Source organism: Medicago truncatula, chromosome 8, assembly GCF_003473485.1.
Source record: "Medicago truncatula cultivar Jemalong A17 chromosome 8, MtrunA17r5.0-ANR, whole genome shotgun sequence".
NCBI classification, from domain to species: domain Eukaryota; kingdom Viridiplantae; phylum Streptophyta; class Magnoliopsida; order Fabales; family Fabaceae; genus Medicago; species Medicago truncatula.
In genome coordinates this window covers 3,610,054-3,631,891 of record NC_053049.1, presented here as the reverse complement: position 1 = coordinate 3,631,891, position 21,838 = coordinate 3,610,054, and the positions used below count along the sequence as shown (strand labels likewise).

At 33.0% G+C, this 21,838-nt stretch overlaps 1 protein-coding gene and 1 pseudogene across 1 annotated transcript; both read right to left on the bottom strand.

Moving 5' to 3' along the window:
* Window positions 1-8,779: 8,779 nt before the first annotated feature.
* On the bottom strand, window positions 8,780-10,482 carry LOC25500282 (hydroquinone glucosyltransferase). The gene has a single exon (XM_013588652.3). The coding sequence runs from the start codon at window positions 10,370-10,372 to the stop codon at window positions 8,942-8,944; it is 1,431 nt and encodes a 476-aa protein (XP_013444106.2). The 5' UTR covers window positions 10,373-10,482; the 3' UTR covers window positions 8,780-8,941.
* Window positions 10,483-15,591: 5,109 nt separating this feature from the next.
* Window positions 15,592-17,106, bottom strand: LOC25500281 (hydroquinone glucosyltransferase-like; annotated as a pseudogene).
* Between the last annotated feature and the right edge of the window lie 4,732 nt (window positions 17,107-21,838).

The window sequence follows — 21,838 nt, the reverse complement described above, 5'->3', positions numbered from 1 at the left end:
TTATTTGCAAGCAAAATATCATTAAAAATCATCAAGAAAGTGGTAAAAACATGTAGTAATTTTTTGGAATTTATGGTAAAAAATCAGAGCAAACAGAGGTGCAGACAGTATGCAAGAATGGTGTTAATAGCAAGAAAAAGCAAAAACACAGAAAAAAGCAAAGCCCAAACCAAAAGCCCAAAACCAGAAAGATCCGGACGCACAGGAACCACAGGATTGATCCAGGAGATCAAACCCTAGATCCAACGGCCAGGAACGAAGGGGACTGGACCGGTCTTGGACCGGTCCGGTTCGCTGGCTTATAAAAGCATGCGCGCCGGTTTTATTTCATTTTTCACTCCTCTTTCTCTCTCTACACTCAGAGCTTCTCTCTCTTCTCTCTTCTCTCACCTCGCCGGATTCTGGCATGACACGCCGGAGAGGATGAAGAACTGGCCGGAACCTTCATAGGTCCGCCGGAAACTTCATCTTCTCCGGTGAAGATCTAGGGTTCCGCCATGAAACTTTTCAGAAACTTATGATTTTTACATCTTTCGATTCGTCCTTTAACCCTAAACACGAATCCAGCAAAGATTTTCTCAAACACAGCTTGAAACGACGTAGATCGGAAAATCTTCGTACGGTTTTGAAACTAATTTTTTGATCTTTTTTTGAAAGAAAATGTTTATATCTTTAAGGATCTACATCGTTTCGTCGTTTATCACTTCTCTGGTGCTTGTTCTTGCTTTCAAAACTTGGATCCTTATGGATCTAGGTTTTGGTGTTTACAGTTTGGTTTTAGTTTTTAATTCTGGAAACTTTTGGATTCTGTTTTCACGTGATTTTACAGGTTAAACTATGATATCACTTTTGAAAAGGAATTTTGAGTTTTACCTGAAGTTTTTGATTGGAGGTTTTATGAGATTCTTCGGAAATCTTGATTCTGTTCTTGATGAGTTTTGATTCTTCTGCTTGTTCTTTGGACCGAAAATAAATCGGTGATTCACTGGCTTAATCCCTTCATCTTCTCCGATTCTTTCTCTGTGATTATACGCTTGAACTTGCTTTCCCTCTTCTGATCTTCTCTCTGTGATCAACGCTTGAGCTTGCTTCAATGCGAGCTCGCGTTTGGAATTGCAGAGAAACGACCAATTCAGTGATGAAGATTCCACAGAATCTCCGAGAATTGATCCAAAAATTGTTGATTCTGATGAACTTTTGGGTTTCTGGAAACGGTTAGGGTTTTGTGTTCTTGTTGAATTCAGTGCCAAGTTTTGCTGGATTTTGTGGATTGTGATCGGTTTCAATGGTGGATTGTGGTTGTAACTGCTTCTGCCATTGATGAGCTTGAAGCTTTTTCTGTTGATTCTGTTTTGATCTAACAGAAAAGAGGGAGAAAATAATTTATCTGTTTTTGGTGAGTTGGCACTGAATCCCCGGATTATGTGGCACTGTGAACAGTATTTATAGCTGATGTGTGAGTGATTGGACCATTAGAAAGCTGACATGTGGCATTGGACTGAAAAAGGGGCGCTGCCCTGTAATTTGACTTGAAGGACCTGTTTGCAAATTTGAAAAATATATGGACTGGACTGAAAAATGAAAGTAAGGACTGAAATGAAATTAAAAACTGTTTGGACAAAAAATGCAATTTTGGGACCTCAATTGAAGGACCAAAATGCAATTAAAAATAAAATTGAATAAAAAACGTAATTTGACCAAACGTAAAGCGAAACAAAAAATAAAATTGACAAAACGGACTAAAACGAACCAATGGCTTAAATGAGGTACTTCAAAGTAACCTCTCTATGCCGAAATTTTGTGTGAAATGACCAAAATGCCCCTAGGGCTAAAAATGACCTAAACAGATTCAAATTGACTTGACACTGACTCAGATGCAAGTTTGAAATGAATTTAACAAGGTTTACTGATGAAATGTTAAAAATCAATCTGAAAAGACTCAGAGATAGTCACAAGGATGAAAATGGGTCCCACTGCAGGAAATGACCAAAATACCCTTCTGTACGACTTTTTGCAAATTTTGAAATAAACTGTAGAAAAAGCAATGTAATGATTCAGAGACACTTTTGAATGACTTACAAGACAAGTAAAGACATTTCGAAAGGTTTTATGCAAGAAAAACATAGGTAAAATTGTGATTGAAAATACTGCGAGGCAGAGACAATTTGAACTGTGCAGTTGAAATTTGATAATTGACAAAGTTTGAAATGTAATTGGGCCCCGTATTTTTTAGGTCCAAAAATAGGGTATAACACCCTTACATTAAAATAATTTGTTAATATTGTAATATTATCTTTTAATGTACTTACTTATTGTCATATCACTCCTTATAAGTACTTACTTATTGTCACTTTAATCCTTTACGAAAAGAGTTATTGTGAGTATTAAAATATTATTTTAGCTTCAAGGACTATTTTGACTAACAAAATGCAAAATCAGTGATTATTTTGAAATTTTAATATATTAAAGGACTATTGTAACTATTTATTACACATTTAAGAATCAAAATGACTATTACGCAATTATATGTTATACTCTTGAGACAAACTATAATATTTAAGTTTGTTTTAATTTCCACATGAAAATTAATTGTTAGAATCGAATAGGCTTAATTGATCTGCCGGTTCCTTAACTTATTTCTTTTATTCAATTTGGTCCCATAAGTTTTAACTTTCTCAAACACATCCCTTAACTCATCTTCCGTTAATCAACATGGTCCCCTCAAAATAGAGATCGTTGGATAAGGGAGATCTATCAGATCTTATAGTGTATCACCAACACTTGATTTATTTACTTTCTTCATGTTCTTCTCCATATTCATCTTCTTCCCCATCTTCATCTTCATTCATCCTTCATCATCTTTATAAAATAAACTACCCAACTTTAAAAAGCCCATAAAAAAAATCCGAAAAAAACCCAAAATCTCTAAATCAAAGATAAAGAATCATGAAACAAAGGTTTTTTTTTTTTTTTTTTTTACGGTTTGAAACAAAAAGGTTATTGTTCACAAAAAGAAGAATCATGAATAACAAAGATGAAGAATCCAAATCCAAATCAATAACAAAATCCAGTTGTGGAATCCAAATCAAACACTAAATCCAAATCAATAACAAAATTCAAACGCTAAATCAAATCGAAATGTCGGTATTGACGCACAACAAGAACACCAAAACTGGGTGTTTGTTGTTGTGAAGTGCGCTGATGGACAGGTTTTCCCAGGCCTGTAGGATTGATTTTTTCCTGTTTTTGATATGTTGTTTTCGGCTGATTATCAGTTGTATTTTAGCAGCAGATTTTTGGTTGGTTAGCCAGGTTTCAGTGTGTTGTTTCCAGTGCTTTAGGTGTTTTGTTTGCGCCAGTTTTGGCTTCCTGTAAGTAACAGTGGCCTTTTGCACTTCTTGTGCAAGGTCTTCTATTAATATAAGCTGTTTCAAAATTAAAACAAAACAAAAAAACACCAAACCCAGGTTACTGTTCATCGAATTTTTGTTCCATAAAGGATTAGCTTTGATCGTGTTCCTTCTCAGCTATCAACTTTAAATCTAGATCCGTTGTTAGGTGATTCGTTGTTAAGAAGAACAGTCTTGGAAGAGCTGGGTGTGTAATCGAAAGTGTTTAGAAAGAGAAGTAACATGGGAAGAAGAAGGAAAAAAAAACCAGATCTGCAATTCTTACTCTTCTTCCGTCTGTTATTCGTTTTGCTTATTTTAATTTTTTTCTCTTCATTTTGTTTTGCTTTGAAATTCTCTCTAGATTAAGGAATTGATTGAATTAATAAAATAAGTTGAAGTGTTTGCGTTGGGAAGAGGGTTGTGATGATTTTCTATTGTTGATCAAGCTGAAATGTGGATTTAAATAATTTGAGAGAAGAAGAATTTAAGATTAAATTTTTAAGAAAAAAGTTGGGTTTTTTATTTTATTTTATAAAGATGATGAAAGATGAATGAAGATGAAGATGAGGAAGAAGATGAAGATGGAGAAGAACATGAAGAAAGTAAATAAATCAAGTGTTTGTGATACACTATAAGATCTAATAGATCTCCCTTATCCAACGATCTCTATTTTGAGGGGACCACGTTGAGTAACGACATATGAGTTAAGGGATGTGTTTGAGAAAGTTAAAACTTATGAACCAAATTAAATAAAAGAAATAATTAAGAGACCGACAGATCAATTAAGCCAATTGAATACTAGGCCCCATGCCATCCATAGATTTTAATATAGGGTTGTATGTGATATTTTTATTTGACTTGCCAAAAGCATAAAGAACCACAAAGTTTAGAAAGTTACTATAAAAATCATATAGTAGTGAAGTGCCTACAAATAATTGTCATAGTAATTAACAATATTATTATATTTTCTTTTTTTAATGGAGACCGGCCACAAGCGGCAATCAAATAATATACAATGGAATTTTTATTTCATTGGATTTGGTTGTATTTGAGTTTCCTTCACAACAATGTTGTTCTTTCTGTTGTTGTCTTGTAGATTGTTGCATTGTTTAGATGATACAATTTTTTGGGGTTGATTTCTTGGGATGTTGATTTATTGGAAGTTTTCAACTGAGTTTGTTCTGTAAAAGAATTAACTGTGTCGGTGTCCCCTCCATCTGAGAAAAAAATGGGAATCAATATTAAAGATATAAAATGTACGATTGAATTTGAAATAGAAAAGATCTTTAAAAAAATTGAAATAAAAAAGATAAAGCATTGTTTGAAAAATACATGATTTAATATGTTGGTATTAAAAAAATTGTAATTTCTATTTCCAATTTTTTGTTTGTCAAGTAACCTGGTGTCGAGGTCACACATTTTAAATATAAAGAAGTAAAGAGTTCAGGATTCAAACCCTGACATTCGCATATTGTCATTGCAACTATCAACTGAACTGTAGTTATGGGACTCAATTTCTAATTTCTGTCGATAAATATATGTTGAAAATCAAGATTCAAGATTAATAAAGTCAAAATTTTCCCTCAAAAAAGTTAAACTTTATTAACTTGATAGTGGAAAGTGAATAGAACTATGTTATATAGTAAAGGGTGAAATAAGTTTCGGTCTCCATAAATATTTAAAAGATTTCAATAAATTTTGGTCCTGCAAATGTTTTTCGTCATGATTTTTTATTATTTTTTTAGTCAAATCATGTATTACTTTCAAATCTTTGAGTGAACTTTTTTAGATATGATTAGAATATGAAAACGATCTCTCGCACAAAAATTTATAATTTTTTAAGAAAAATATGAATGTTTAAGCATTCAGAAAAAATTAATCCTTTGTAAAGAAATATAATTTAAAAGAGGTTTCAAAAATGTACCAAACATTTTTTTTTTGAACAAGAAAAATGTACCAAACATGATTGCAAAAAAGAATAATTTTTTTGAAAGATACACATGATTTTACATAAAAGTACGGATCAAAACTGGTGACGAAAAATCTTTGAGGGACTAAAACCTAATGGAAAATTTTAAGATTAAAAGAAACTTTAAAAAATTTATAGGGATCAAGAACTTATTTAACCTTATAATAAAGATTAAATACACTATAAATAAACCAAAAACATCGCATTTTTATATATAATTTTAAGATTAAAAGTGGTTCCATCAACATGAGAAAAATATTGTAATTCATCAAAAGAAATTGAGATTAGAGATTTTCATAAACTTTTTAATATTGATATAAGTGTGCAAAATTAATAAGACCAAATGTTCGGATTTTGTATGTTGGACGACGATGGAAGGTTGTCCATCGGACCTTTCGATGACAGTGCTTGGAAGGTCCCATGCCTTAAGCCTCAATGGTTGAGCGTGGTTGAAACCCTTGTCTTAGACATCAGTGGTGGATGTGGAATTATTATGGAACTAAGATTCCCAACGATGACGATAATTTGGTGGAAAAGGCTATTTGGACCATCATATGGTAGTGGTTGGATATACCCACGTCATCAGCCCTTGAGGTGGGGGTGTACCTACAAACACTCATATATTCAAGTCAGTAAGTGTGTAGGCGAGAGGTTTTTTTAGGTTAGAAAGTGTGTACCTTAGAAAATGTTGCTAGTTAGTCTTTAGAGTGGGTGGATTATGGTTTAATGGACCCCAAAATCCAATCTTGAACAATTGTCTTTTCAGATAGTTGTAGATAGATCATGATCTTTTTTTTTATCAGACTGTCCTTATTCAATTAGTGTTTCTCACTCAAACAGAATGTCATTGTTCCATTATTGCTCTAGAATGAATCAGACGATACCTGTTCCATCAATGGTCCTGACCACTCCATCTTCTAATGTGACTCTTGCTAGGGATTGTCTATATGTTGATTCTTTTATAAGCTAATGACTTAGGGTGACCCGACCCGTTTATCGATTGGGCCTTGATTTAGTATGGAACAATTTCCTATGAAGCCGTTGGTTGACAATGTAAGGTGATGGCTTGTTTTTTCGTCAAACGTTGGACCGAAAGTGTGTTGTATCTCTACGACCTTTGGGGTCCCTCTTCAATGTATTAGTGTAGTTGAGGGAGTCAAATGATGGCTCATAGCAGGACCAAGTCTTTGAAATAAAAGCATGTTGTATATGTGCCCTTTGGGTCCAGTATCCTTGATAATGAAAAAATTCGTTCTTGGAGGCCTTAGGGGGTCAAACGTTGACTAAGAAGAGAGGTAGATTGTTAATTTATGTAGATCTAACCTTATTGTTGCGTGTCAATGATTCCAAAAAACGGGTACTACACATCTTCTTGATAAAATTGTCTGAAATGCCTTCTAGGTCGACTTGTAGGGGTCGGATGGTCCGAATACCATTTTTGTGGGTCGTTGATAGAGTTTATTCTTGGGAACACGCTCGAATGCATATGATTCCCTTTGTTAGGATGTCGATGAATGTATTGGTGTACCTTTGTCAGGGCCGTGGATGAATGATTTAGAGTCCTTTCATCTTGGGGTTTAAGAAGAATAGCTTATAGGCCTTTCATCTTGGGGTCGAGGAAAATTAATTTTGAGGGCTTTGAGCTTGTGGTGGTGGAATAACGGTTTCGAGGCCTTTGCGCTTGGGGTTGTGGAAGAATAATTTGGAGGCCTTTTGAGTTTGGAGTCGTTGAAGAATGATTTAGAAGTCTTTGAGTTTGGTGCTATGGAAGAATGATTTGTAGGCTTTTGTTAAATGAAATTATCGTAGATTGTCCTTTTTAAGGCTTTAAGTTGACTGCACACTTTTTTAGCTTGTCCAAAAGTTATTTTGATGAAGGAGTTAACTTATAGACACAGTTGATTTGCACATTGACCTGCAAGTTTAGTTAGGACTAGTAGTATTGTTGTGTAAATAGGAAAGCAATGAGCTCCTTAATTCGTTTTAAAATATGTGTCAACATCTCAGGGGATATGTGACTTGATATCTGTTTTACTCCTCTAGTGTTGTTGACACTGTATTCTATAAGAACAAGGCATCGACCAAGATGTATATTTTCATGTCTTCCCTCAAAGGGAACCCTAGGATGAAGGTGAATGTAGTGCAACTTCCCATCAGCGACTAGCCTAGAAGTGGAGCGTGCCTGATGAAGGTGAAGACCTTGATCCTCTTTGAACCAAACATGAGAGCTTTAAGGACGGTTTTCTTTTTTTCTCTTGCTTTTTGCTAAGGGTGGGAGTTCTCTTACTCAGCCATGTATGAGAACTTAGAGGGGAGGTTTGGCTTACTGAAGCTGAGGGAAGAAAATATATCATCCAGACATAAGAATAAGATGTTGGGGAAATACCATCCGAACTATGGAACAAGAAGTTGCCTAGAAAATATCATCAAGACTTTTGGATGAAGAAGATGATGGTCGAATAACACTTATCCGAGCTCAAGAACTAGGCAGAGGACCAAACCTGTTTAGTAAATAGCTCACATGTACCAATTCTAGGTTCAAAATCAATAGAAAAATGTATGTATAAATTTGCTGGCAGACAAGAAATTGAGTTGTCTAAAGTATTTCAATTTGTTAGCTTAATTGGGTGTAGGGATGGCAAAAAATCCGCATCTGCGAATATTTGCAAATAAAATCCACCACAGACACAAAACAAATAAATTAATGGATATCCATGAATAAAAAGGGATATTTCAATTACTTGTTCACCTTATCCTCTACAAGGACCAAGCCCTATAACTCTTAATGGACGAGTTTAACGCCGAGTTAATACTAAATTCACATTTAAAAACTTAAACTTGAGCTAGTTTAACGCCGAGTTAATACTAAATTCACATTTAAAAACTTAAACTTGAGCTAGTTTACGGGTTAACACTAGAGTTTGAGAACACTTGTTAAAAAAAAACTTGGGCCTGAGCTGGTGTGGCTATTGCCACACCCTACCCTGCTCAGGTCCGACCCTGTCTACAATGTACATCTCAACAAATTCTATTTTCTTTGTGTGAGAACGTACTTGTTAGCAAATTGTATGTGCTTTGAATTTAACCAAACCAATGTTAAATTTATCATATGCCTTAAAATAGCAGTAAGTGTTAAGAAATAAAAGTGGTGTATAAGAATTACCACACTTTTCGTTTCATTGGGATTGAGTCCTCCAAGGGACAACAAATTGTTACCAAGAAATGTTACAGAGTGTTGAACATCTTTTGACATGGTTACTAACTCGCTACAAACATATAACAAGATTGAAATGAAACATTAAACAGACCTAATTTGGTTCCAATAGAGTTAATTTAGCTTTTCATGCAAGAAAATAAAATTATTCAATGTAAGAAAATAAAATAGATATAGCAAGTAGCAGTTGTGTGGCGAACAAACTCGAGTTTAATAGATCAAGTATTAAATTATTCAATGCAATTATGCAAACATTATAGACACCAAAACTCTCACATGATTTCTATTCGACAAATACATATTCCCTCGATTCTTTTCTTCTTTGCACAGCTTTCCCTATAAAACGTTGATAATTGAAATTTCCATTTATAACGAAAAGTTTGCTACTCGAGTACCGAATTCACAAAGTGCTCTTGTAGAGGACCCATCTTCTGCTAATGCACAAGCTGCATCATCTTTAAGCTCTTCAATTCTTTGTCGAATCTCACTCCGTTCTTCTCCGAGCATTAGATGTCTAACCACCTTAGCAATTTCCTCTCTTTCTGCAATGCCATTCTCATTAAATTTTATCTTCAAACCCACTTTAAGTCCCTCTACTATTAAAATAGCATTCATTATTTGATCACCAAACAATGGCCAAGTTATCATTGGCACTCCGGACACAATACTCTCAAGCGTCGAATTCCAACCACAATGTGTTAAAAATCCACCTGTTGAATTGTGACTTAGGATTTTGGTTTGTGGTGCCCAAAGAGGAACAACTAACCCTTGTTCTTTGGTTCTTTCTAAGAACCCATGTGGTAAGTACTTTAATAGGTCATTATCATCATTTCCTATTGAAGCAATTTTGTAATCTACATCTTTAGATTTACTAGGTTCTCTCAAAACCCACAAGAATTTCTGACCACTCAATTCCAGCCCCAAAGCTAGTTCATTGGTTTGTTGTTGAGATAAAGTTCCTCCACTTCCAAAGCACACATACAAAACTGAGTTTGGTGTTTGATTCTCCAACCACTTCAAACAGATTGACCCATTTGACTCTTCACTACAATTTGAACCACTTTGTATGATTGGTCCAACCATATAAACTAATTTGGTGGTTTTGTTGTGCTCCTCCTGCAAGGCTCTCCCTGTACTTGCCTCCATTTTTGAGAAACTATTCGCCAAGAAACCATGAGCAAGAGACAAGTTCTTGGAATGTAGAAGAAAAATACTGTAAGCAACACTAGATCGATCATGAAAAAATTCGGGAGGAAGATCTTTGCCGAGAATAGGTAGACATCCCGGAATCTGAATAAGGTCAGTGTGATCTTTGTATTCACATGAAACTTGTTTATGCAGTGTCGGACAATAGAAGTGTAATGAAGTTATCATGGCAGAAAGTGGGAAATATACAAAAGATAAGAGGTTCAAGTCTTTAGCTATTTCTAATGCTTGACTTGCAAAAGGATCAACAACCAATGCTGACACTGGTGTGCATGTTGAAGTTGAACACAGTAACCTCAACGAGTTGCGAAGAGATGGCATGGATTGAACCACCGCGAGTTCAATTTCCATGCCAACATCGTGTGGGAAGTCTAGTTTGTTTATTGGAGGGAGGAAACTGCAGCTTATGGATGAAGGAAGAGACTCAAGTAATTTGAGGGTGGCAGGGATAGGTGCATCAATGGTGGGGAAGATGCAAGTGACATGAATGTGGTGATGGAGATGAATTAGTCTCTTGCAAAACTCAATAATAGAACTTTGATGGCTAAATAGAGGGATTGAAACTACTGCTATATGAGTTGTTTTAGCCATGGAATTTCAATATCAGTTCTGCCTTCTATCTATTTTCTTTTCCCTATAGTTCTGGCATCAATTTTGGTTATTTACATATCTTACTTTTGAAACCATTTTTGATATTTGAGTTTACCGAATTTCCACATGAAAATTAGTTATTAGAATTTAATACTAGGGCCCCAATATCCCATCCATAGATTTTAATATAGGTTGACATTAGTACTTCGATAACACATGCTATGCTCTGGGATATTTTATTGACACTAAATTAGTTTTGAGCATAGGTTTTATTGAATTTTCACATGAAAATTAGTTGTTAGAATTGAATACTAGTCCCCATCCCATCCATAGATTTTAATATAGGTTGACATTAGTACATTTTATATGGTACACATTTTGGCATGTTTGAGATAATTTTATTTGACTTGTCAAAGGTGTAAGAGCCACAAAGTTTAAAAATTTACTATAAGAATCGTTATTAATATTGAAATTTGGGGTCTTTATAAAACCGGAGAATCCCAATGGTAAATTTTGGATAGACTCTGATATCATATCATGTTGAACCCTCAAGCTCGAACTCAATGGGCATGAAGCATGACAATGTGGAATATACCATGTTGAAATTTAAGGTCAAATTGTAAGTGGAAGAGTACCTAATCTTTATAAACTCTTATTAAGAGTCATATTTAACTAATGTGGGACAAAATTCATCCCTCAATACGAATACAAGACAAGCCAACATGAGACTAATTAAATGTTGCAATTATACGATTAGGGAGAGATTACAATAAAGGCAGAATTTCCAACCATTAACCATGTCATTACTAATTTTTTTTTAAACTGGAGACCACAAGAGGCAATCATATATTAGAAAATGGAATTTTCCGTTCATTGGATTTGATTTCTTGTACACTGTTACCTTGTTTAGATGATGCAATCTTGGGGTTGATTTCTTGTGATGTTGTTTTTATTGGAAATTTTCAACAAAGGAAGAAAAAAAAAAAAAAAAAGGGATTCAATATTATAGACATAAAGTGTACGATTGAATATGAAAATAGAAAAGATAAAGCCATTGATTGAAAAAGACATGATTTAATTTTTTTTTTTTTTACAGCAAGACATTATTTAGTATGTTGGCATTAAAAAGAAATTGTACTGTTGTAATATACTTTTTATTTCTGACACAAAGAATAGAATTTGTTGAGAGTTCCAATTACGCTTTTTTAACATGACTATAATTTAAATGTTGAGTAAAAATGAATTTCTTCATGAAGTCAATTGATTATTACTCCTCCGTATTTTATAATAAATCGATTTAACATTTTTACATATATTAAAAAATATTGTTAATTTTGTATTAGAAAGAAAAATCATAAATGATTTTACAAAATTATTCCTTATTAATTAATGACATGAGAATAAGAGATTAAAACTTAAAAGAGTGGAAAGATGAGAGAGTAAGAAATGGTAAAGGATGTGATAGGAAAAAAAGTTATTAATGATCTATTGATATCGTAAAACGACTTGTAATAAAATCAAAACATTCTTTCAAAAGTGACTCATAATAAAATGGTGAGGCCTACGTTACCCTCTCATGATATCAACCAATTAAAATGTAATATACATAGGTAACATTAAATGTTAAATAAATGAGTATATTTTTTCTAAAAATAAAAGAGTTAATCTTAATTTTTTTTTTTGAAGGAGAGTTAATCTTAATCATAAGGTAACTTTTAATACTTTTAATTTTTTTTTTTGAAACAACAAATGATTTAATTTTTTTATTTTTATATTAAGGTGTTCAATCTTAATTAATTTACACTACAAGACTTATAACAAATAAAATTTTACATCAAATTTCTTTCATCTGGATGTCCTTAAATTCATCATTTACATTCATAAAATTTCTTTCATTCCAGAACCCCGAACGTGAGAACAAAAACATCTCATTCTTTCAAATTTCTTCTTCTTTACTCTTCCATATTGATCAATTTTTGTTTCTTTTTCATTCTTCTTCCCATTTTGATTGTTCAATTTTGTCGTTCCAAATTGCCGCAATTTCCAATTATCGTGAGAATTGTCGTTGTTTCTAGAACCGCGTCAGATATCGTGACTTATTTTTTTTTATTTAAACATCCAACCTAATAAAATATGTTAACACGCATAGACCTGTCTCACTATCAGCAAAAGCCTTTAAGTTCAAATAAAAGAACAAAAGCCTCATCACATAACCATTTCAGCAGCAACCAAAAAAATGCTAGCAAACTCCCACAACATCACAGCGGCAACACCTGCTAGCAGCCCTCAAAGTACAACGGATGATTTACTCAATTGTTATAATTAACTACCTCACAATCAAGAAAAATCAAATCAAAAAGAAAAATCAAGTCATCATACCTGACGTTGTAATGGAAATAACGGCAATTCTCACGATATTTGAAATCATGACGATTCTCACGAAAATTGAAAAATGCGGCAGTTGGGAACGACAAAATTGAACAATCAAAATGGGAAGAATAAATTTAATGAATATAACTGATAAATTTAAGGACATTCAGATGAAAGAAATTTGATGTGAAATTTTAATTGTTCTAAGTCAGTCCTGTAGTGTAAATTAAATAAGATTGAACACCTAAATATAATTAAGGCAATATTACATTATGGGTCCTTTATCTTATTTATTTGTAACACTTTGGTCCTTTGTCTTTATTTTTTCCCGTTTAGGTCCTTTATCTCTCTTAAAAGCACATATACATCTTTTTTCGAACTTTTTTTTATTAAAAAATACATAATTTTATTTTTAAAAGTATATTTTTATTAAAACTGAAAAAAAATCCAAAAATATGATGAAGATGTTCATCATCTTCATCTTCTTCCTTTGAATCTTCATCATCTTCTTTAAATAAATAAAAAAATCTACTAAAATATATCTCCAAATATCGTGAATTAATGTTATATCCACCTCAAATCTTATTTTAAACACAAAAATCGAACCCTTAATTTCACAAATGTTGCAAGGCGGATGGTGGAGGCTTAGTCACTGGCGGAAGGGTTAGACTTTACGAAAGTTAAGATTGTTCTGGAAACAACAAAATTGATGTGCAAAGCTGCTATCAATTTTTGGGTTACATTTATGTCGGTCTTGAATATTGAGTTAGAAAATAATAATAATAATATACATTGTGACAATTTATATAACTAATTTTTTTTTTTTTTTTTGTGATGAAACTAAATCTCTTTCTCAATAGGGGTTTGATTTTTGTGTTTAAAAGAAGATTTGAGGTGAATATAACATTAATTCATGATATTTGGAGATATATTTGTATAGAAATTTTTTTGATTCAATGAAGATGATGAAGATTCAAAGGAAGAAGATGAACATCTTCATCATAATTCTGGGTTTGTTTCATTTTTGATAAAAAAAAATTTTTAAAAAATAAAATTATGTATTTTTTTAATAAAAAAAAATGAGAAAAATGATGTATACATGTTTTTATAAGAGATAAAAGACCTAAGCGGAAAAAAATAAAGATAAAGGACCCAAGTGTAAAAAATAAATAAGATAAAAGATCTCTAATATAATCATATCTATAATTAAATAAAAATTAAAAGTATTAAAAGTTACCTTATGATTATAATTGATTATTTTTTTAGAAAAAATTGACTCATTTATGACATTTAATGTTGCCAATGTATATTACATTTTGATTGATTGATATCATGAGAGGGTAAAATACCCTCTAAATAAGAGAGGGTAATCTAGAAAAAACCTAATAAAATACATATGGAGTAATTTCTATTTTCAATTTCTATGGAATATAATTTAATATGTTGGCATTAATAAAGTCATAATTCATTAATAGGATAGTTGAAATTATATGAATTGTGTTTTTTATTCTTCAAATGGTTTTCGTTAAGATTTTTGGTCTCTGATTTTGAATCAAATTATATGTACCCTTCACATTCTCTTAATGGAATTTTATAATGATGTTTAATATATTATAACGATCTCTTTCATGAAAATTTATATGTACGCTTCACAACCATGTCTTACAACTATGTCATGAAGCTATTCCTTTTGTTTCTCACATCTTTTATAAGTTTTGGACACGATTACATCAATGCAAAATAGAGCGATGCAAGCACACACGCTAGAAGCCAAGCCAGAGCATCACAAAGACATTTGGAATAAACCCAATTTGCTAGACGAGTTATAGCAACGTGCAAGCGAGCAAAATAGAGAGTTATAGGGAGATTTGCCAAAGGCGGTTTGCTAGGCAAGATTTGGTCCGCTAGATAAGCTAAGACGGTTTCAAGAAATATCATAAGACAGCTGAATTTTTTCTTCCAGTAAAGAAAGCTTGATTCGCTAGGAGAGGATCATTGCGCTTAGCAAACTTACACTTGCATAAACTCTATAAATAGAAATGTAGTCAGCTTCTTCGATTTTTATGGGTTGTATCATAAACTCAAATTGAGTAGTGTTGCTATGAAGATATATGTTAGGACTTCCTCGTCCGAAATAAGAAGTTAGGTGGGAGTGACCTTAGTTCTTTTGTCTAGTCACACCTCTTCGTCTCAACGTAAGAGTTACTCGAGGAAACTGACTCTGCTATTACTAAGCCTATTTTTAGCCCCTTTCTCTGCAAATCTTTGATTAAACACGGTACATATGACATAATGCATATCAGACAAGGTGCCAGCAACTAATCCAGGGTTTGAAACGAATAACTTTGATCTACTTCTTGGGTAGGGAAACTATGTATAAAAATAGAATACTTCTCTTCTTCTTGAGAAGCTTCCATGTTTTTTGGATTGGTTGTACTTCATGTCTTTCAATTTATGATATGCCTTAAAATAATATGAAGTGTTAATACCACACTTAAATCATGAAATAAATAAATAGTTAAAACTTGATACCATTAAAAGTTATAGCGCTTGGTCCTTTGAGGGACAATAGTCTTCCAAGGGACAAACAAATTGTTACCATGAAAATTTACAGAGTGTTGAACATCTTTTGTGATTCACCAATTTTGACATGGTTACTAATTAATTCTCTTCAAACATATAACAAAACTTATTTCCTAGAAACACCTATTGGGAGTATAGTACAAACGTGACACTAACATTCCCAGCATGTAATAAAACATTAAACGGACCTAATTTGGGTCCCAATGGAGTTAGTTTAGCTTTCCACATAAGAAAATAGATATAGCAAGTAGCAGTTGCGTGACCAACTAACTCGAGTTTAATCGATCAAGTATTAAATCATTCAATGCAATTATGCAAACATTATAGACACCAAAACTTTCACAGATTTCTATTTGACAAATACATATTCCCTCTATTCTTTTCTTCTTTGCATAGCTTACCCAATAAAACGACGATAATTGAAATTTCCATTTACAACGAAAAGTTTTCCACTCGAGTACCGAATTCAAAAAGAGCTCTTGTAGAGGACCCATCTTCTGCTAATGCACAAGCTGCATCATCTTTAAGCTCTTCAATTCTTTGTCGAATCTCACTTCGTTCTTCTCCGAGCATTAGATCTTTAACCACCTTAGCAATTTCCACTCTTTCTGCAATGCCATTCTCATTAAATTTGATCTTCAAACCCACTTTGAGTCCCTCTGTCAACAAAACAGCATTCATTCTTTGCTCGCCAAATAATGGCCATGTTATCATTGGCACTCCTAACACGATACTCTCAAGTGTCGAATTCCAACCACAATGTGTTAAAAATCCACCGGTTGAAGTGTGACTAAGGATTTTGGTTTGTGGTGCCCAAAGAGGAACAACTAACCCTTGTTCTTTGGTTCTCTCTAAGAACCCATGTGGTAAGTACTTTAATAGGTCATTATTATCATTTCCAATTGTAGCACTTTGGTAATTTACATCTTTAGAATTACTAGGTTCTCTCAAAACCCACAAGAATTTCTGATTACTCAACTCCAACCCCAAAGCTAGTTCATTGATTTGTTGTTGAGATAAAGTTCCTCCACTTCCAAAGCAGACATACAAAACTGAGTTTGGTGTTTGATTCTCCAACCACTTCAAACAGATGGACTCATTTGACTCATCACTACTATCTGAACCAGTTTGTATGATTGGCCCAACCATGAGCAAGAGAGTACCTCTTGCAATGTTGAAGAGTTATCTCATAAACATCACTAGACCGATCGTGAAGAAAATTAGGAATGAGATCTTGGCCATGAATAGGTACGTTGCAGCCGGGGAACTGAATAGGCTCAATGTGATCTTTGTATTCACACGAAAATTTTTCGTGCAGTGTTGGCAAATGTGACAACAAAGACATTGCCATGGCAGAAAGTGGAAAGTATATGAAAGATAAGAGGTTGAACTCTTTTGCTATTTCTAATGCTTGGGTTGCCATTAAATCAACAATCAATGCTACCGGCGGCGTGGTTGAAGTTGAACATAGTAAACTCCCCAACGAGTTGTGGATGGATGGCAATGATTGAGAAACTGCAAGTAGCAATAACAAAGAAGGATCTTCATGTGGTAGGTCTTGTATGTTAACTGGAGGGAGGAAAGTGCAGTTTATTGATGAAGGAAGAGATTCAAGTAATTTGAGGGTGGCAGGGATAGGTGCATCAATAGTGGGGAAGATGCAAGTGATATGAATGTATTTATGGAGATGAATGAGTCTCTTGCATAACTCAATTATGGAGGATTGGTGGCTGAATAGAGGGACTGAAATTACTGCTATATGAGTTGTTTTAGCCATTGAATAGTAATTGATCAGTTATGGCTATTTATATAAAGAAATATTTACTTTTAAAATCAAGTTTGAGATTTTGAGTTGGAGGAGTGCTGATAAAACACTCTTTTCAAACACACTCTTTAATTGCGAGAAATTCAGTTGGATCCCACCAAATCATGTAGGCTACACATAAATTTATTGAGATCCATTTTAAATTCAATCAATTAGGAAAAATGTGTTAGAAAGAGTGTGTTACAAGGTTTGTTGCTAGCATAATTCTTTGAGTTTTATATTAATAATAAATAACTAGCATCATATTTGATTATTAAACATTTCATTTTATCTCTTATCATTTTTTTATATCACATCACCAATCTACTATATTTATCATATCATTCTCTCTTATCTCTTTCACTCTCAAGATGTATACACGGATATGAATCTATCCCAAATATTTTCTTTATATCATGAAAATTAGTTGTGTTTAGAATGGAATGCCAGGCTCTCTCATCCATGAACCCATGAACTTTTTACATTAGTGGATTTTATATTTATCCCGTTTTGGCACATTTATGGTATTTTTCATAGACTTGCCAAAAGCATAAGCAGCCACAAAGTTAAGAAGTAACTACAAGAAACATATAGTGATGAAGTGCCTACAAATAATTAATATTTGACATATTAGCCCATATCATTAGAGATTTGAGTCCTAATAGCTGAGAGGGAAGTCCATGATCTCTCATCAATGATATGGCTAATGACCTAACTTCCAACTACATGATAACGTTGAAAACTACTCTTTTCATTTTTGAAAATTACGGTACGACTCTTCAACATAAATTGACCTAAACTGATTTAAAGTAATTGAACCGTTCTAAAAATTGTCGAACGACATTTATTTACTACAAGGTAAATTTAAGAGAAATTTAAAAAGCGAACAGAAAAATTTCTAATAATTGAGTGGATCTCTTCTCTAAGGTGTATTGTTCATTCTACAACAAACACTCTAAATGAGGAGGATCTTGTAACTCCTCAAAGCCCTCTCCTTACCATATCTTCTATTTCTTCTGCATGCTCCTTCCAAATTTCCAACCCCCCACCTGTAACGCCCTAGTTGTTATATTTAATTATTTTGATGTATGTGGAGTGTATATATATATATATATATATATATATATATATATATATATTTATATATATGTGTGATTTTTGGGTGATTTATGTGGTGTATCATTTTATTATATAGTTTATTTAATAATAATTAGAATAAGTATGAAATAATGATTATTTTGGTGTTTGGGGAATTAATAGGAGCTATTAGAAATTATGGGGAGTTAAGTGTAATTAGAAGGGAGTTACTTTTGAGTGGGAAGTTATACAGAGAAGTTAGAATCAGTTTCACGTAGAACCAGTTTTTGGAGCAAGCAAGAGAGAACCAAGGATGAACCAAGAGTTGAATTTTTGCTGTGCGTTTCTTCTGCAAATTTAAGGTAAGGGTGAGGTTTACTTTCAATAGTATAGATTGTAATTCTGATTTTGATTTAACATGTTTCTGGTATAAATTGGAGAATTTGGGATTAGGTTTTGATTATTGATTTTTTGAATGAAAAAGTGTAGAAACCATAGAATTGAATGGTGAAAAGAGTGGTTAATCAGGTAGGTTAGTGATGGGTTAACGTTTTAATGATAGGGTAATCATATGGTGATGTTTATGGATGATTTTGGAGAGTTTAGGGTTAAGAGATGGAGCCAAGGAGGTTCCAATGGTAGAAAATCGCAGAAAATGTGTAATTTCAGCATGTCTGATACTGTCAAAATCATGAGGCGATTCTAGAAATCATGAGGCGATTTTGACAGAAAAATGTGTAATTTTAGTATGTCTGATACTGTCGAAATCATGAGGCGATTCTAGTGATCATGAGGCGATTTTGACAGAAAATGTGTAATTTTAGTATGACTGATGTTGTCCTACCATAAACCCTAAAATGCAATTTTCTTCACTCCAAATGCTTCCAAACTTCTTCCTAAGTGTAGGGACTTTATCCTAAACGTATAGAGATGTTCTTAGGAAAGATATAACGTTGTTTAAGGGTCTAATGAGTTCATGAATGGTCCTTGGGGTAGGGATAGAAGTTGTCTACAAGGGTATAGCCTCTCAATGTATCTAAGCTAATCTAATTGATGTTGTTGATTACTAATATCTTTGAGTTGTTGAATTCTGTTTGAACGTTTTGAATGGAGCTTGATGTATGAACATGATTAAGATAAATTATACATTTTTCTGGATAGTTGAATCTCTGTTGATTGTTGATTGATGTTGAGGAATGAAATGTATGTTTTAACTATTAATCATACATGTTGTTTAAGTGGAGTCACATGGAGTTTGCATTGCATGGTCAGTTGTATGTAGATATACACAAGTAGGTCCATGGCATATGCATAAAACAGCGGTGAGGACTCATGTACTGGAGTACTAGTTGCTCAACAGCGGTGAGGGCTTCGGTCCTGATGAATGCTTTAACCATTCAAAAGCGGTGAGGGCTTCGGTCCTGTTTGGTACCACATGCATATTTGCATATTTGAGAAGTCTAAGGTGTTGTCTTAGCGGTGTTGTTATGTCATTTGCATGAGTCGGTGTTGTTGGTTGTAAATGCCATATTGATCATGATGATGTTGTTTGATGGAGTATATATTTTATACACATATAATGATGATTTGATTGATGAAGACTTGATTTGATGATGTTGTTGTTGCTTGTGAATTAATTATGTATAATGGCAAGATGATGTATTTGATGTTATAGGGCGTTAGATTCAATTGAAGATTTAATATCTATATTTATTGTTGTGAATCTCACCCCTTCTGCTTGAAAATGTTGCCCTTCCTATGGGTAACTTGCAGGTGATCCTGAGTAGTCGGTGGTGGCTCAAGAGTCGTGTCTAGGGCTCTGATACGTGGGATGGGAATTATTATATTATATTATTGTTATTTTCCTTTCCATGTATCAAATTTTGGAACTTGTTGATGTGGCCATTTGTTGGTCGACTTATTGTTGTTTAGGCTTAATGCCAAGATGTTGTTGGAGACTTAAACCGTTGTTGTTGTTATTGAAATGCAAACTTTCCGCTGCAAGATTTTGAAGTTATTAAACATGTTGAATTAAATAGTTTTATTTTCTATTTAAGAAATTTTGAATTTGCAATGTAGCATGCCCGTTGATGCTTAACTCTGATTAGTATTTGTTATTTAATTACTTTTGGGTAACGGGGTGTTACACCACCCCCCTCTCCTAGATTGGTACCTCTTTTTTAACCGTCCCAAACCAAGCGTATAGCATCTCCAATAGAGAGAAAAATAAGGAACTTGCTATAGATCGGTTCCTTTTTTTTTTTTAACTTGATATATGATCCAAATAATCTGATGGGTCCAATCTCAATATCTATTTACGAAGGTCTCATTTAAAATCAGACGTGTATGGACTAACCTACTTCACCGTATCTCATTTAAGATACTTTGGACAAATTTATGGTCTCAAATAACAAAAATGTTGAGTTATGATTTGTTGCGTTTTAAGCTACCTCTATGACACCGCCACTAAAATGCTGTAAGGTCACGATCACACAATACACTACCATTCAATTTGATGTTTACTCCATCATTAGTCCATATTCCATAGGCTTATGAGGTTATGGTGGTTACTGCCCATGAAACTTGCCCACTTCGTCCCATACCAAGTAGAGATTTTGTTACATTCATTAATACATGATTTAAATTAACGGTAGATTTTACAAGTTTACATCATATCTCATAAATTAAAATCACAGAAATTGTTTTTATCGCCCATACGTTTAAACTTTTTTAGCAAATTCATTATTTTGTTCTTATTCTTATATAGCATGTCACAGTTGGATAAAGTGGGCAGACATGCTTTGATCTTTGTCAAAAATATAATGATATTTTTCTAGATAGTTAAAAAGTGTTTGAGAAACAGCTTTAAAATTCGAGAATTGCCGTTGACACACATTGCATAAGGTTGTGTCACACGAGTAATTTATCGAAATGCCCCTCGGCAGTTAACTGCCGAATTATGGAACTGACTACAGTTAACTACCGAAGAAAACATCAGCAGTTAACTGCCAAGGAAATCTTAAACCTGTTTTTTTTTATTTGACAAAAATCATAAATTGTCATTAATAACATTTATTGATTTTGAATGTTTCAATCATTATTTTGGTACGTTTCAAACAATTGCAGTTTTATACTAATGCGTATATATCTTAATAAGAATAGTATTTAAATCAGTGTAGAAATTAAGCATTTGAATATTGTTTTGCACATTACTTAAATAAAAATAATAATAAAAAATCGTTAAAATAATTGTGCACAATGATTTTTTTAAGGTATAATATGTTGTTATATTTTCTACATTAAAATAATTGTGCACAAAGATTTTTTTTTATTTGAGTAATTTGCAAAACCAATATTCAAATGCTTAATTTTTACACTTATTGAAATGTTTTTTGAGGACTTAAATGCTCTTTATTTTTTTGGGCAAGATTTAAATAATATTCTTATTAAGATATATATATATATATATATATATATATATATATATATAATACTGCAATTGTTTGAAACGTACAAAATAATGATTGAAACATTCAAAATCAATAAATATTATTAATGACAATTTATGGTTTTTGTCAAAAAAAAAAAAAAAACAGGTTTGAAGTTTCCTCGGCAGTTAACTGCCGAAGTTT